Source organism: Miscanthus floridulus, chromosome 1, assembly GCF_019320115.1.
Source record: "Miscanthus floridulus cultivar M001 chromosome 1, ASM1932011v1, whole genome shotgun sequence".
Lineage (NCBI taxonomy): Eukaryota > Viridiplantae > Streptophyta > Magnoliopsida > Poales > Poaceae > Miscanthus > Miscanthus floridulus.
Window position 1 is genome coordinate 189079405 of NC_089580.1, and position 13793 is coordinate 189093197.

Consider the following 13793-nt stretch of genomic DNA (forward strand, 5'->3'; position numbering starts at 1 on the left):
ATTGAAGTAAGTCAGTATGCGCAACCAATTGAGATTGCAGATTATGCCTCTTAACTGCTAGTCACCGCTGGAGGTAATCAAGATCTCTGAGAGCCGTAGATGCTAGCTAGAATAGGTGGCTCCATTGGTTGCCAAAAACTAGAGGTTACGCGAGTCTATGAAGACTCTAGAGGAGATGCTGGCTAGAGCACACGCCGACCAGGATAAGCTATGAGTAGAAAAGATGCAAGTTGAAGCGAAGAACTGGGAGCTAAAGAATCAGCTAGGTGATGGCATAAGTCGAGAAAAAAGTAAGGCCTTAGGCCCTTTGGTGTATTGCTTTCATATCTTTAGTTTGCCCATGCTAAGTGAAATCTTTTATTGGTGTAGAGCTTGTTGAAGCTCTAAGGCTGGCGGATGCCGAATCGGGTTTGCCGCGTGCTGCCAAGGAGGAGGCGAAAACCGAAATGGGCTTGGTGCGTGATGCTAAGGCAAAGGCAGAGACCCAAGCTCTACTAGCGCAGGAAGCCACAACACTTGTGGAGAAACAAAGGGATGAAGCTCGAACGGTGAAAAAATGACTCACCGATGAACTACGTCGTGAGTTATTCTTCTTATTAATACTCATCTTGCTATGACAATCTTTTTAAGATGATTGCCCTCCTTATCTGCAGTGATCCAAACCAATAGTCAGGTGTAGTTCTATGACTTCATGCTCTGGCTAGAGGCCAGTAAAGAGACGATGAAGGCCATGACCGATGGGATAAAGCCCGTGTTGGACCTCATCGACCCACAGTTGCCGGAGCACGACAGGCGACCGCAGTTAGAGGTCATCGCGAAGAGGTGTAGGTTGGCACTAGAGAACTTCAAGCATTATTCTCATGGAGTCGGTTGTTCTACCATGAGCCATGCACTGGCAGTTGTCCGGTCATTCTACCCCTTGATGAAGCTTGAATGAATCAATGGTGGCTTTGCCTAAAATCTAAGCGACGAGCAAATCACCACGCTGGAGGAGGTGTCTGATTCGGCAATCAAGCTAGCGGACGACTTGGATCTGTTTGGCGATGCTGATCCTCAACCATGATGACATGTAACAAATTTATCTACGTTATGCCGAACAACTATGTATGAAACATTATGTTTAAGATGTACAAAATGTTAATGTTTAATATTAACAATGCATTGTTAGTCCTTTATCTTGTTATCTGCCCTGGCTATTCCACACCCCATGGCATTAAGAGCTTAGCTCCTATGCACGCTTAGGAATATAGGTATCGCTAAGGAGCTGCTACTGACTGCCCATGATGTAGAGCACTATTGCCCTTGCACATTTAGGTGCTAGACCAAGAACATGACTTCTTCTGGATAACACGAAGGAGAATGTGGCTGGTCGGTGAATCAAAGGGTGATAGTATATGTCATCTTAAAGATGTTTAGTATGGGGAAATAAGTAACTTGAGAAAAATTATGGAAAACAAATGGAGAAAACATCACAAATATAATTATTATTGAAATACATAAAAAAGGTACATACCTTTAGTAGAATGTCTCAAGGATAGAAACGCCTAAGGTGTTCAATACACCATGAATTAGGGGTGTCGACGCCGTCTTGCTCACAGAGTCTATATAACACTAGTTGGGTCATAGCTTTTATATGTGTGGACCTTCTTATAATCAGTGATGCAAGCCTCCATTCTGGCTTAGAGGTCCATCGCTTCAGCGATGGTGAGTCCTTCTCTTTGCATTCATAGGAGGTGGAGACGTTGGCGCATAGGGTGAGGACGCCCTGCTTCACTGGAATCTTCAACACCAGATAGACATAATGGGGCATGGCCATGAACTTGGCGAGAGCTAGTCGGCCAAGGATGGCGTGGTAGGTGGTGTCAAAGTCTACCACAAAGAAATTCATGTACTCTATATGGAAGTGGTCAGCACTGCCAAACTAGACTGGCAAGGTGATCTGCCCCAAAGGTTCTGATGCTCTACCAGGTACAATACCCCAAAATGGAGAATCAACATGGATGGGATCGTCCTTTGTGAGGCCTAACTCAGTTAGGGCTCCAGCGAAGAGGATATTGAGGGCACTTCCTCCATCGATGAGGACCTTCTTGAACCGCACGTTGTGGATGGTTGGATCTAGCTGAAAGCTCTAGTTTGGATTTGGTGAATTGATGAAACCCTAAGTGCTAACCTAGTTTATCAAGTGATCATAAGGTAGGTAGCACATTTCAAGTGGTAAAGCAAATGAAGACCATGACATGGAGATGGTGATGATCAAGTGCTTGGAATTGAAAAGAAGAAAGAGAAAAACAAAAGGCTTGAGGCAAATGTATAAATGGTAAGAGTCATTTTGTTTTGGTGATCAAGACACTTAGTGAGTGTAATCACATTTAGGATTGATAGCCATACTATTAAGAGGGGTGAAACTCGTATCGAAATGTGGTTGTCAAAGTACCACTAGATGCTCTAACTCATTGCATATGCATTTAGGATCTAGTGGAGTGCTAACACCCTTGAAAATGTTTGTGAAAATATGCTAACACATGTGCACAAGGTGATACACTTGTAGGTTGCCACATTTGAGCAAGGGTGAAGAAGATAGAGTTGAAAAGGAGTTAGTTACGCTGGTCACACAGTGACCGGACGCTGGTCTTAGTGGGACCGGTGCGTCTGGTCAATGATACAGCAAAGATGCTGGCGTCGGTCGACGCTAGGTCACTTGGTGACCGGACGCTGATAGGGTGCATCCGGTCACCCCGTGTTGTGCCCAGTGAAGGGGTACAACAACTCTATTTCATGGGGGCTTCTATTTAAGCCCCATGGTCGGCTCTAACTCACCCTCTTGGCCATTTTGCATTGACATAGCAACCTTGTGAGCTTAGCCAAAGCCCTCCCACTCATCTCCATCATTGATTCATCATCTTTGTGAGATTGGGAGAGAATCCAAGTGCATTGCTTGAGTGTTTGCATCTAGAGGCACTTGGTGTTCGTGTTTCATTGTGGGATTCACTTGTTACTCTTGGTGGTTGCCACCACCTAGATGGCTTGGAGTAGTGAGAATCGTCGAGCGGAGGTTGGTGATTGTCTCTGGCTCTGATCATGGTGATTATGACGGGTTCTTGACCTTTCTCTAGCGGAGAGCCAAAAGGTACTCTAATGGATTGCTCGTGGCTTGTGTGATCCTCATCTTATGTTGGTTGTGCGGCACCCTATTGAGGGTTTGTCATGTGATGCCAATTAGCGCGTAAACCTCCAAGTAAGTGAATCACCATAACAAGGAGTAGCTTGCCAGCAAGCAAGTGAACCTCAGTAAAAAAATCATTGTGTTCATCATTTGATTCCAAGGTGATTGGTCTTCATTGGTATTCATTCTTGTGATTGATTGGCTCCTTCCTCGACACGGCGGTATAAACGTATTGCTCACTCTCTTTACTTTACCGCACACTAGTTGTCAAGCTCTTTAGTGTAGCTAGTTGTGAGAGCTTGTTAGTTTGGTTAGTGTGGCTCTTTAGTTAGCATTTGAGAGCACATTAACTTAGTGTGGTGTCATAGCTATTGTGTGGATAGAAACTATATAAACTAGAATTGTGGTAGGTGGCTTGCATTTTTAGTAGGCTAGCGCAACACTTACTTCGCCTCATAACTGTCTAACCGGATTGTTAAGTGTTGTTGTAGAATTTTTAATAGGATATTCACCCCACTCTAGCCATTAGGTCCTTTCATCGGCACGAGTAGGAAATGCCTAGGGTATGGGATATTTGCCCACTGGTTGGCCCTACTGAATGTGATAGGTGCTCCGACTAGTCCAGATATTTGGGATCAGCGACCGTGTCATACTTGGTGATTGACATGACCTGCCAAGCGGTGAGCTTCTGTTGGCGTTTGCTCTCAAAGGCGGCGCATCCTTCGAAGACTGTGGCAACTATCTTGTTTGCATCTTAGAAAGCAAGTCGTGAATCCTTAGGATGCTCCTCCTTGCCATCATTGGACTCATTGTCCTTGCGCGTCTGTCATTTCTGTTGTTCATTGTGGAAGGCTTTGGCCATGCTATAACATTGTTGCATGGTGTGCTTCCTGTTCTTGTGAATTGGGCATGGGCCGTCAAGGAGCTTGTGGTAGAACCGCCTAATCTAATGCCTCCTAGGAGTACTTGTCTTCCATTAGACACTAAATACTCAAGGGAGGACACTAAATTACGTAGTTTTGTCGAGCACACCCCAAGGGAGAACCCAAAAATCCACATTTTCCCTTAGGATCACAAATGAGAGAAATAAGCTTACAACATTTTAGTCATTTCTTACATTACTTTCCATGCAACATTAGAGTATAATATTTATTGTTTATAATAGCGGAATATGATCATGTTATCAAAGTTTTAGCAAAAATAAAATTATTTAATGACAAGTTAAACATTAACATGATGATCCATTATATACATCATAATAGGTTATAAGTTTTTTCATTGTAAAATATTTTGGGTGGAAGTTTCAAATAAACTCTATGTCCACAACATTAAGGAAATCATCGCTAAGCCCACCAGGAGGTTTCCACACATAAGTACCAGCTTCTCATGTTCCTGTCACCTGCAATAGGGTAGAACAAACCCCAAGTACTCAATTGTACTCTACAAGACTTACCCGTTAGGAGGAAAGAAAGGACTCTAAGGGTATGCAAGGTTATCTGGCTTGTGGGTTTATTGCATCTGTAGGAGCATTACTAAACGTGCGTCCTTATATTCAATTTTATTAACAGTCATCATTAGTTCATTAACTAACCATTCTATCTAAGCACCTGTGCTACTTTCAAGCAGGTGGTAAGCAATCAGGATCAATTTACCATCTTTCATCTTCCAGTTCTTACTACGATGCTAGATTGTAGACAAGTCATACCAGATTACCTGGTGATTCACGAACCAATGTCTCCTAGCTGGGTACCCTAAAACACATGCCCCGCTTATACCCCCGACACAAGCAAGACCAACTCACCACTCTCCTATCAAGGGGTCTAGGTCCCCGTCCAAACTTGGACTCCAAGCCCCTACTCCTGAGTGCCGGACTTAGTGTGGCGCTTAGACCTCCACCATCTCTGCCTCCAATCAGTCAGTCTGGAAAGAGCCGGAATCCACGATAAGAGAGCAATGAGCCTTTCCTGCTCCCATAAACAAGTATGTGCTTAGGATAATAAGTCCGTGACCTGACTAGAATCCAATGCAACGGCCGGTCCTTAACCGACACAGGCGGAACAAGTGCAATTCGAGCCTCACTCGAATGCCAAACCAAGCCCAGATCCAAAGTACCATTCCGCCCGGTCTCCAATTATCATTCATATATATTTTCTAGGTGATAATAATATAATAGCAATAATAATATCTTTCCTATCTCTCGTGAGTGACAGGCAATCACTCGACTTCTATCGGAGGCCTGTAGCATAGCAATCTACACGATCCTATCATACTAGTAAGACTCATAGGATAAGGATATATATGTAAGTGGGTTTCATTCAACTCCTTAAACTTAATGCACAAGCATAAATTAAAGTGTAGAATAATAGAGGTTATGTATCGGGGCTTGTCTAGGTAAGGTATAACCAACAGTTAGCATTTCATCATGGTGGCATGATCCTCTGGACACCATCCCTTTCTGATACTCCAGATGACTCTATGATCCTTCGTTGTTCCTATTATGGTATACGTGGATGCAATGCAGAGACATAAATAACCAACTGCAATCGTGACTCGTAAAATACGATTTATGCCTCTCAAGCTATCGAGCTAGTTCTAACAACGACCGTACTTAGGCTATGTATCCACATTGTTGAACAAGACGTATTTCCCACTGAGTGTTTTAGCTATACAAACCCAAGTTGTTTCTTTATTCCATTCTATCGATTTAACATCTATTTGAAATAGAGCATCACTATCTATCTAACAAACTAATTATTCTGGAGCTACAAAAATTATAGTGAGCAGCTAATAATATTAGGAATTTACTGTAAAATTTTCAGAGTCGACACCATCACCATTTTCACACAAAAATTCCCACAAGTTCACATTTTAACAATATTAAACATTTTAAAATAATTAGTGCAACCCAGGAACATTTTAAAACTAGATGAACCAATTACGCTAACAGATAGATCTTAATTTTAGGAGCCTAACAAAATTAGTTTCATAATTTTTGGTTAACTGCAAAATTCTATATTGAATTTACAAATTTACCTTATAAGCTAAATTAGAAAATGCTCTAGAATAGAAAAGGGCTGGCGGTAACCGATTTGGCCTAGTAGCCCAGCACGGGAGTGGCCACGCGTGCGTCTCGACGGCCTAGCGCAACCCAAGATCGGAAGGCCCACGTGTGCTCGCATTCTGCAAAAGAACCCCCAAACTAATCGGTTATTACGCGGCACCTCAAATCACTATTGCATGAGAGACGTACTTTACATTAAGGACCTTGGAACATGTTACCTTCGCAATGAGGCAGTCCCCGGTATTCCCGCGCACAACAGCGCGGGACACCGACGGCAACGGTGGTTACGCCGAGCGAGCTAGACCTGCTACGACAGGAATAACGGGCCAACCACCATCTATGGCCAAATCCGCAAGCATGAGTGGCGGGTAGGGACTTAGCGGCATACTACCAGGAGCAGCAGTGGTGAGCGGCTAACCACGGTGGTGGCACGCCTATTCCGATGAACCTACGTGCTCTCGGTAGGGTAGAGGTGGTGGTGGAGCATCAACAGCTCACCTAGGTGCACACTCCAACGACGATTGAAGTAGGGGAGCACTACGGCAGGCTGTCCATGTGCGCTCGCACCGTGCGGCGGCACCCTAAACACAGCACCAACATGCCACTACACCAACGATAGGAAACCTAACCAACCTGTCATGAGCACCAGCTATAGGGTATCAACACAAGTCCTGAAACGCCACCAATTAGGCTCTTTCCCCACAGATAAGGACTTACCCTCGATCCACGGGCTACGGCAGCGCCCATGACTGACGGCGGCAAAACACTAAATTGGTGGTCGGTAACGCCTGGCCGGGCATGATGAAGATGGCACGCCTAATTGACCTCCTATGCCTCTTATTGGTGTAAGGAATCAGACTGTGGGGACCAGAGCTAGGTGAACCACTGGGCGGCGGCACAGTGCTCTGGCCAAGGTCGTGCCGTGGAGAGGTATGCGAGTGAGCTCGAGTGGGTTAAGATGGCAACTTCGACCGATAGTTGTAGTAAGAGCACATGCACATGGGTGACATGATTAGGCGGCCTATCATGATGCACTTGAATGAAGCGGCAACACCCGAGCGGCTCATCAGCGTCAGCTAGCAGAATAAGGCAAGGTAGGGAAAATGTCCATCGTTGCTACATCTGACCCTCGACTCATCACGTCGGCAAGGCTCTGGCTTGAGGACCAGGTGGGGTAGGTAGAACAAAGGGTGAGGTGAGCAACATGTTCGTCGCATGACACAGTCGCATCCACTATGCGGCCAACAGTCAGTTGTGCAAGCGCGGTGCATGTGCAGTGGTAAGACCAGCCATAGCCAATAGGGATCGGCCAATGCCAGGCTGTAGGCGCTATGCGACATCACCCGAACGTGCAAGTTGGCCAGAGCCGAGCGCCAGCAGCCCAACCATGGCCTAAGCCGAGCGCCAGCAGTGCCCACACACACGATGATTGCGAACACCATCCGAACGACTACTCTAGGTGAGGTGCACACGTTTTAAAGCATAGCAAAAGTTGCTAACGATCACAGTTGAGATCCAACTAACTCTACTATCGTGAAGTCCTCATTGCCAACATCCTAGCAACACCATCGTCATGACCAGAGAGCAACTAGGGAAAGAGATAGATGAATGCCAATATGAGCTCGTCGCTCTGAACGCCCGTTCATGAATAGAGCGCCAAAACCTGACTTCAACGCGTTCTAGCGATGTTAGGGCAATTTTAGAGTGGACCACGTGACATTCAACACAATGCCGACCTACACCATGCTCGTGTACTCACCTTGGTGCAACCAACTGTGCGGAAACATAAAGTTAGTATTTAGGCATTTTTGCTAGAAATTAAATGCCAAAATAACATTGTCTACCACCCTTCATACTTAGAAATGTTAAGGCTTTTAGTTAGGACTAAGTAACCATTTAACTCTTTTGTCGCAATTTTTAATAGCCCTAAACCTTGCTAACCTCAACCAACAAATACTTCATGCCATAGTCCATACCATATACTAACCCGTGGGAGCAAAATATTTAAGCACCATTTAACTAATTTGCTCCATATAATTCACCAAAAATGGTACTTTAAACATAATTTCAAGCGTTTGCCGATTTAACGAAAAGAGTTTATCCTACATCAAGTTAGATTTTAGAGCTCCCACAACACTAGTTAACAACATCTATTTTCTAAAAGTTAATGTTGCATTTCCATCTACTAAACGTGTACTTAAATTTTTACTTAAGAACTAAATACAAGTTATGTTTTATTCTTATTTATAAAAAAAAATTCATGCCAAACAATTAAAACTAATTTTCCTATTTCCTTGTTAGGTTTTCATTAGCACATTTAAGTAAACTAACTTACTATATTTATAGGTCTACCTCTCAGGTCATAATCCTAGTGCTTAGCGAGCTCGTAACACTAGAGGTGTTACAGAGCTTTTCGTAGGCAGCATTAAAATTGTGCTTAGCGCGTGGCTGCTCTACATTATTGATGAAGTTTTCCAATCGATGGTGACGTGGCTGTGCAGTCCTTGATCCCTCTGGTCGATCATTATGTTGTTGTTCGCAATCATTGTAATGCCTGTCGTGATCTTCATAACGTCGTTCTTCGTGGTGATCATCATCACGACGTGGGTGGCGATGCGAGCGGGAAGTACGAGCAACTCATCCTTGAACTGCCGATCATCTTCTTTGGAATCTACGTATGAGTTTGCAACCTTGAGGAGTTTGCCGATGGTATGGGGCCTCTTGCGGTAAAGTTTGGAGCGTAGCTCTAGATGGTGATGGAGTCCTCTGGTGAAAGAGAAGATGGCCTCGCTGTCCCCAATGCTGGGGATGGTGTTCCTTGTTTCAGAGAAGTGTCTGATGTAGCTTCATAGAGGTTCCCTAGAGGTCTGATGGAGTTTCTCCAGATCATATTTCATGACATGTTGTTGGAACGTTGCCACGTAATTCTTGACGAAGACTTTCTTGAGATCTTCCCAAGATTCGATGGAACCCTCCCTTAGGCCCATAAGCCAATTGTTGGTTGTCTAGGAGAGCATAACAACAAAAAATTTGTCATTACATCGTTGTTTCCTCCAGCGGCATGTACGATGATCTCATAGAGCTGCATCCACTGCTCGGGATTAGCCATGTCGTCGTAGGGATCGACCCCAAAGATCTTAAAGCCTATGAGCCACTGTATAGCTCATAGCCTTACTATGAAGGGGCAGGGTCCCATCGGCTCGATAGGGGGGAGTAGTCGGAGGCCAATGGGGTCACCGTGTTGGTCGTCATACTCCTATCAGTGTTGGAGTTCTGCCTGATGTCGCTGGGCATGACTGTTCTCGATGCGATTGTGGACATCAAGATTGGCGTTGATGCGGTCATGGGTGTCACCGCGCAGGGGTTGATTTACCTCCTGGTTGGCGTTATGAGCTGGTCGGCCATGCTGATTTCGTGGTCCTTGTGATCCAGGATTGATGGCGACATTGCCCCTGGACCCCCCTTGGATGATCTGGCCGCTATGGTAACGACTCCCCCAATCGTGGCAAAAACTACAGGGGTTATGACTGTGTGCGGTCGCTGTTGAATAAGACGGAGCTAGGTTTCGGATGTTGTTGACTTGGACCTAGGCTGCTTTAAGTAGTGCTTGAATCTTGAGTACCTCCGATGTTGGTGGGAGTCTAGCCAACTCGTGGGTAGCCACAGCCAGATTGGCGCTCGGCGTCTGCTCTATTTGCTGGTTGTCCACCATGAGGAACTCTTGTTGAAGATTATGGGCGAGAGGCGGTGGGCCACCTCTAGCAGCTTGGATGGTGTTTTTTGCTTCTTTGTTGCGACGTCGCTGGTGGTCAGTGTTTCTGGTTTTGCGCACACGGTGTTGGACACTAGTTTCTCCATCGATACCGATGCTATCATGGCTAACTATGAAGTGCTTTCTCCTAAAGCCTGGAGGGAAAGGTGGGCAGGTGCTGGTAGAGCCTTCGAAGTATGGCTCGGGGCTTTCCTCTAGGATTGTTTGGAGCGTGTCATCTAGAAGGTCTGTTCAGATTTGCACCATGTTTACCATTGGCGTGGGCTGGTCGGTCTCAAGGAAGTCGATCTGATAGAGGTCGTCGACGCGACTGCGCTCGGTGTGGTCGGCGAAAAGAAGGTGCATGACGTCCTGACAGATCGGACCCGCACCCACCAGCCCAAAAGAATAGGACTTTGGCATGCTCTCCGTCGGGGCGGGGAGTGGTCGGAGTTGAACGGTACGCCCTTCTGGAGTTGCCGTGATCACCAGATCAAAATCTGGCCACCTTGAACGAAGTGGCCGAGCAAGTCGCTCGGTTGTAGCGGCTTGGTGATCTTGGAGTACGGAAAATAAGTCACTCGCTCTGGATTGATCTAAGACCGAACCCACGAGGAGCTGACATTCTGCTAAGTGGTCTGTGACCCAATCGATGGATGCGATCAGATCATCATTGCTGATGGATCTCCTAACCCAGCGGTGGGGCGTCGGGATCGGAGATGTCGTTGCAAGTGTTAGCGCGATCGGTGCAAGGTGATCTTGCACTGCTTCCACGATCTCCCCGTTGCCGTCGGGGCCGATGATCCAAGTCATGGATCCGACCGTGAAGATCTAGCCCGGCTCGGGAAAGGCCATAGAGCTCGGGAAAGTGGCCATCTGGTTGGCTATGGAATCAGCACGCACCCCCCTATCTGGCGCGTCACTGTCGACGAAATCTGGTTAGCAGTCTACCGAGGGGTATATCCACGGTAGTAGATGATCGGTGGAGGTGCTCGTAATAGGAACCGGATGGTGACACAAGGCGCAGAGATAGCGATTTAGACAGGTTCAGGCCGTCTGATCAACGCAATACCCTATATCCTGTGTCTTTGTTGGATTGTATTGAATATAAGATGAATTTGAGGGGGTCCCTACACGCCTTATATAGTCTAGGGATAGGGTTACAAGTCGGTTCAGGCCTAGATCTATTCGGTTATATGGTAAGTATTTACAAAAAATACGGTATCTATCATATCAAAAAGATCTTCCTTCATCTTCAAGATTCATCTCTAAAATGTCTTCTGATTGCCTTACGGTGTACGCTGACCAGAACTAGGCACCGTATGCCTTGATCTTATAGGCTGGACATCCTCTAGCGGTGCGACCCATGTCCAGTACTATAGATATCTGGGGTTATACCCTCACATTGGGCCCTCCCATCTCGCCTCATATCTGGGGTTATACCCTCACATTGGGCCCTCCCATCTCGCCTCAGTGACAGTCCCTCTCTCCCTATTAATACGCGTCCCTCCCCATCCTTTTCGGAACAACCCACTCGCCCGCCCCTATCTACTTGCAAATTACTAGTAGTCGGCTTCTACCTCTCGCTTCCTAAGCAGCTGCACCACTCGCTTCTCTCCGCCAGAGTGCAAGTGCTCTCTCCCTCTCACTCTCCTTCCCTCACACTACACACAGTAACAACACTCCCCACCCGGAGTTCGCGTTCACCAGCTAGCTCTCGGTTTAAGCAGGCATTAAAACCCTATCCTTTTCAGGTCTCTCTCTCACCTTTTCTTTTTCGTTCTCCGTTCACTCCTATTTCCGTTTGCACGCTTGCTCTTGAGTCTTGACCAGAGCTCGCACACGTACACTACTGCATAAATAAGCGAGCTGCGAGAGGCGAGGACGAAGAGGAATTAAGCCAACGAGGTGCTGTAGCTTCCGAGCGACTGGTGTCTCTCAGCAAGCTACGACCGTCGCCAGCCGGAGATATGTCGTCGGGCCGGCGTGGCAGGATCAGCGACGACGAGATCAACGAGCTCATCTCCAAGCTCCAGGCGCTCCTCCCGGAGTCCTCACGCCGCCGGAACGCGAGCCGGGTATGTAGTGCGTGTACACAGAGCTCAGCTCGTTCTCTTCCCCAAATGCACATCTATCCCGTCCCGTGGAGCTAGTACGTCGTACAGTACAGCCCCATTTCGTCGACCGGTGCAGCAAATTAAATTAAAGCCATGCTGTATATATGCAGTCGTCGGCGTCGAAGCTTCTGAAGGAGACGTGTGCCTACATCAAGAGCCTGCACCGGGAGGTGGACGACCTCTCGGAACGCCTGTCGGGGCTCATGTCGACCATGGACAACGACAGCCCCCAGGCGGAGATCATCCGGAGCCTCCTCCGGTGACCCGGCCGCCCCGCCCCGGCGCGCGCGGTCCGACCTCTTCTGCCTGCTATCTAGCTAGCTGCAGAAGACGACGCCGTACGGGCGAGCTTGCTTGCTCGATTGCTACGACGACGACCTTAATTATGTTCCTTTGTTTTTAATTTCTTCTTCTTCTTCTGGCGTGTGTTTGTTTCCGTGTTTAATTAATTCAGGAGCAAGAGCTCTTGCTCAGAAGAAGACGACGACCAAGGGCTCTCGATCTTCTCGTGTACCACGGTATGCAGGGGTTAGGAGAGATATATGGACTTCTATTAACCGACTAAGGTACCACGTACTGGTAGGTTTGTAGTTGCAGTAGACTACTGTAGCAGCTCCATGTTGCAGATGCGTTCTGAGAGTTGTTTTGTAGATTGCATGCTGCTCTTGTCTCTGTCCTTAGCTTGCCAATGGGCAGACAAGGAGCTTAACGACGACCACTCTGTGTGGAGACAAATATATATATACTATCATGTGCTTTTCCCTGTCTTTTATTTCATCCTGATGTAACTTGGTAATGTACTCCATCCACCCGTCAGTTTTTTTTTGGAAGATGTATCTTAATTCTTTCAGAAAAAAATGATACATTATTTTATTTCTCACAATGAATTGAAAATCAAATGTAGAGCTAGCTCCTACCATTTGCTTTTAACAAACATTTTTTTTCTTTTCTGGATGAAGTAGAACTGGCTAGCCTTTGCACCAACCAATGATACATGACACCTGAACCCTGGGTGGATAGTTATGCTTATGCACCACCAACCATGCATAACCAATGTTTTTCAAAAAGAAATCGTTCAAAAATCGACTTGTCTGAAGAATACTCTACGCCATAGAATGATGGACGATGGAGAGAGAGTACTTGAGGACTTCACGTGGCGATGTCCTAGACAGATACAGCAAAAGAGTGGAGCGATGTGCAATCAATACGACAACGAAGCCCCACTACAGAAAACAGCATATTTGCCGAGTGTATAAATGTTTGCTGAGTGCTGAAAAAACATATTCGATAAAATAATGGCACTCGGCAAACAAACTCTTTGTCGAGTGCTGAAAAAAACACTCGGCAAACTTAAGAAAAAAACATTCGGCAAAATAGAGACACTCGCAAACCCACGTGGACATCCGTCAGTTAGTCTGTCGGCCGTTAGGAGTTTGTCGATTGTCCGTTAGTGGCACTCGGCAAAAAAAAATAAGTTTGCTGAGTGTTTTTTTCAAGCACTAGGCAAAGAAATAAGTTTGCATAAGTGTTTATTTTTTTCCCTCGGCAAATAAATAAGTTTCTTCTCTCTTCTGACCTTGAAACTTTTTCTACTCTCCACATACAACATGTGGTACTCCATGTTAGGATTTGGTACATTTTTAGATCTGTTTGCTATATTTAATTAATTTATTGCATTTCGGCGGAACTATCGAGTCAGGC

General features: G+C 46.1%; 1 protein-coding gene across 1 annotated transcript; it reads left to right on the forward strand.

Annotated features, from left to right (window-relative positions):
- The first annotated feature begins 11518 nt into the window (after positions 1 to 11518).
- LOC136506126 (transcription factor ILI3-like) lies at positions 11519 to 12890 on the forward strand. Its single transcript, XM_066501247.1, has 2 exons — positions 11519 to 12053; positions 12203 to 12890. The coding sequence occupies exons 1-2, from the start codon at positions 11946 to 11948 to the stop codon at positions 12353 to 12355; spliced, it is 261 nt and encodes an 86-aa protein (XP_066357344.1). The 5' UTR covers positions 11519 to 11945; the 3' UTR covers positions 12356 to 12890.
- The last annotated feature ends 903 nt before the right edge of the window (positions 12891 to 13793 follow it).

Excerpts from the sequence above, each read along its gene's own strand:
- LOC136506126 (XM_066501247.1), top strand. The coding sequence starts at position 11,946 with ATGTCGTCGGGCCGGCGTGGCAGGATCAGCGACGACGAGATCAACGAG. Across the intron at positions 12,054-12,202 it reads GCCGCCGGAACGCGAGCCGG|TCGTCGGCGTCGAAGCTTCT; the intron begins GTATGTAGTGCG and ends GTATATATGCAG.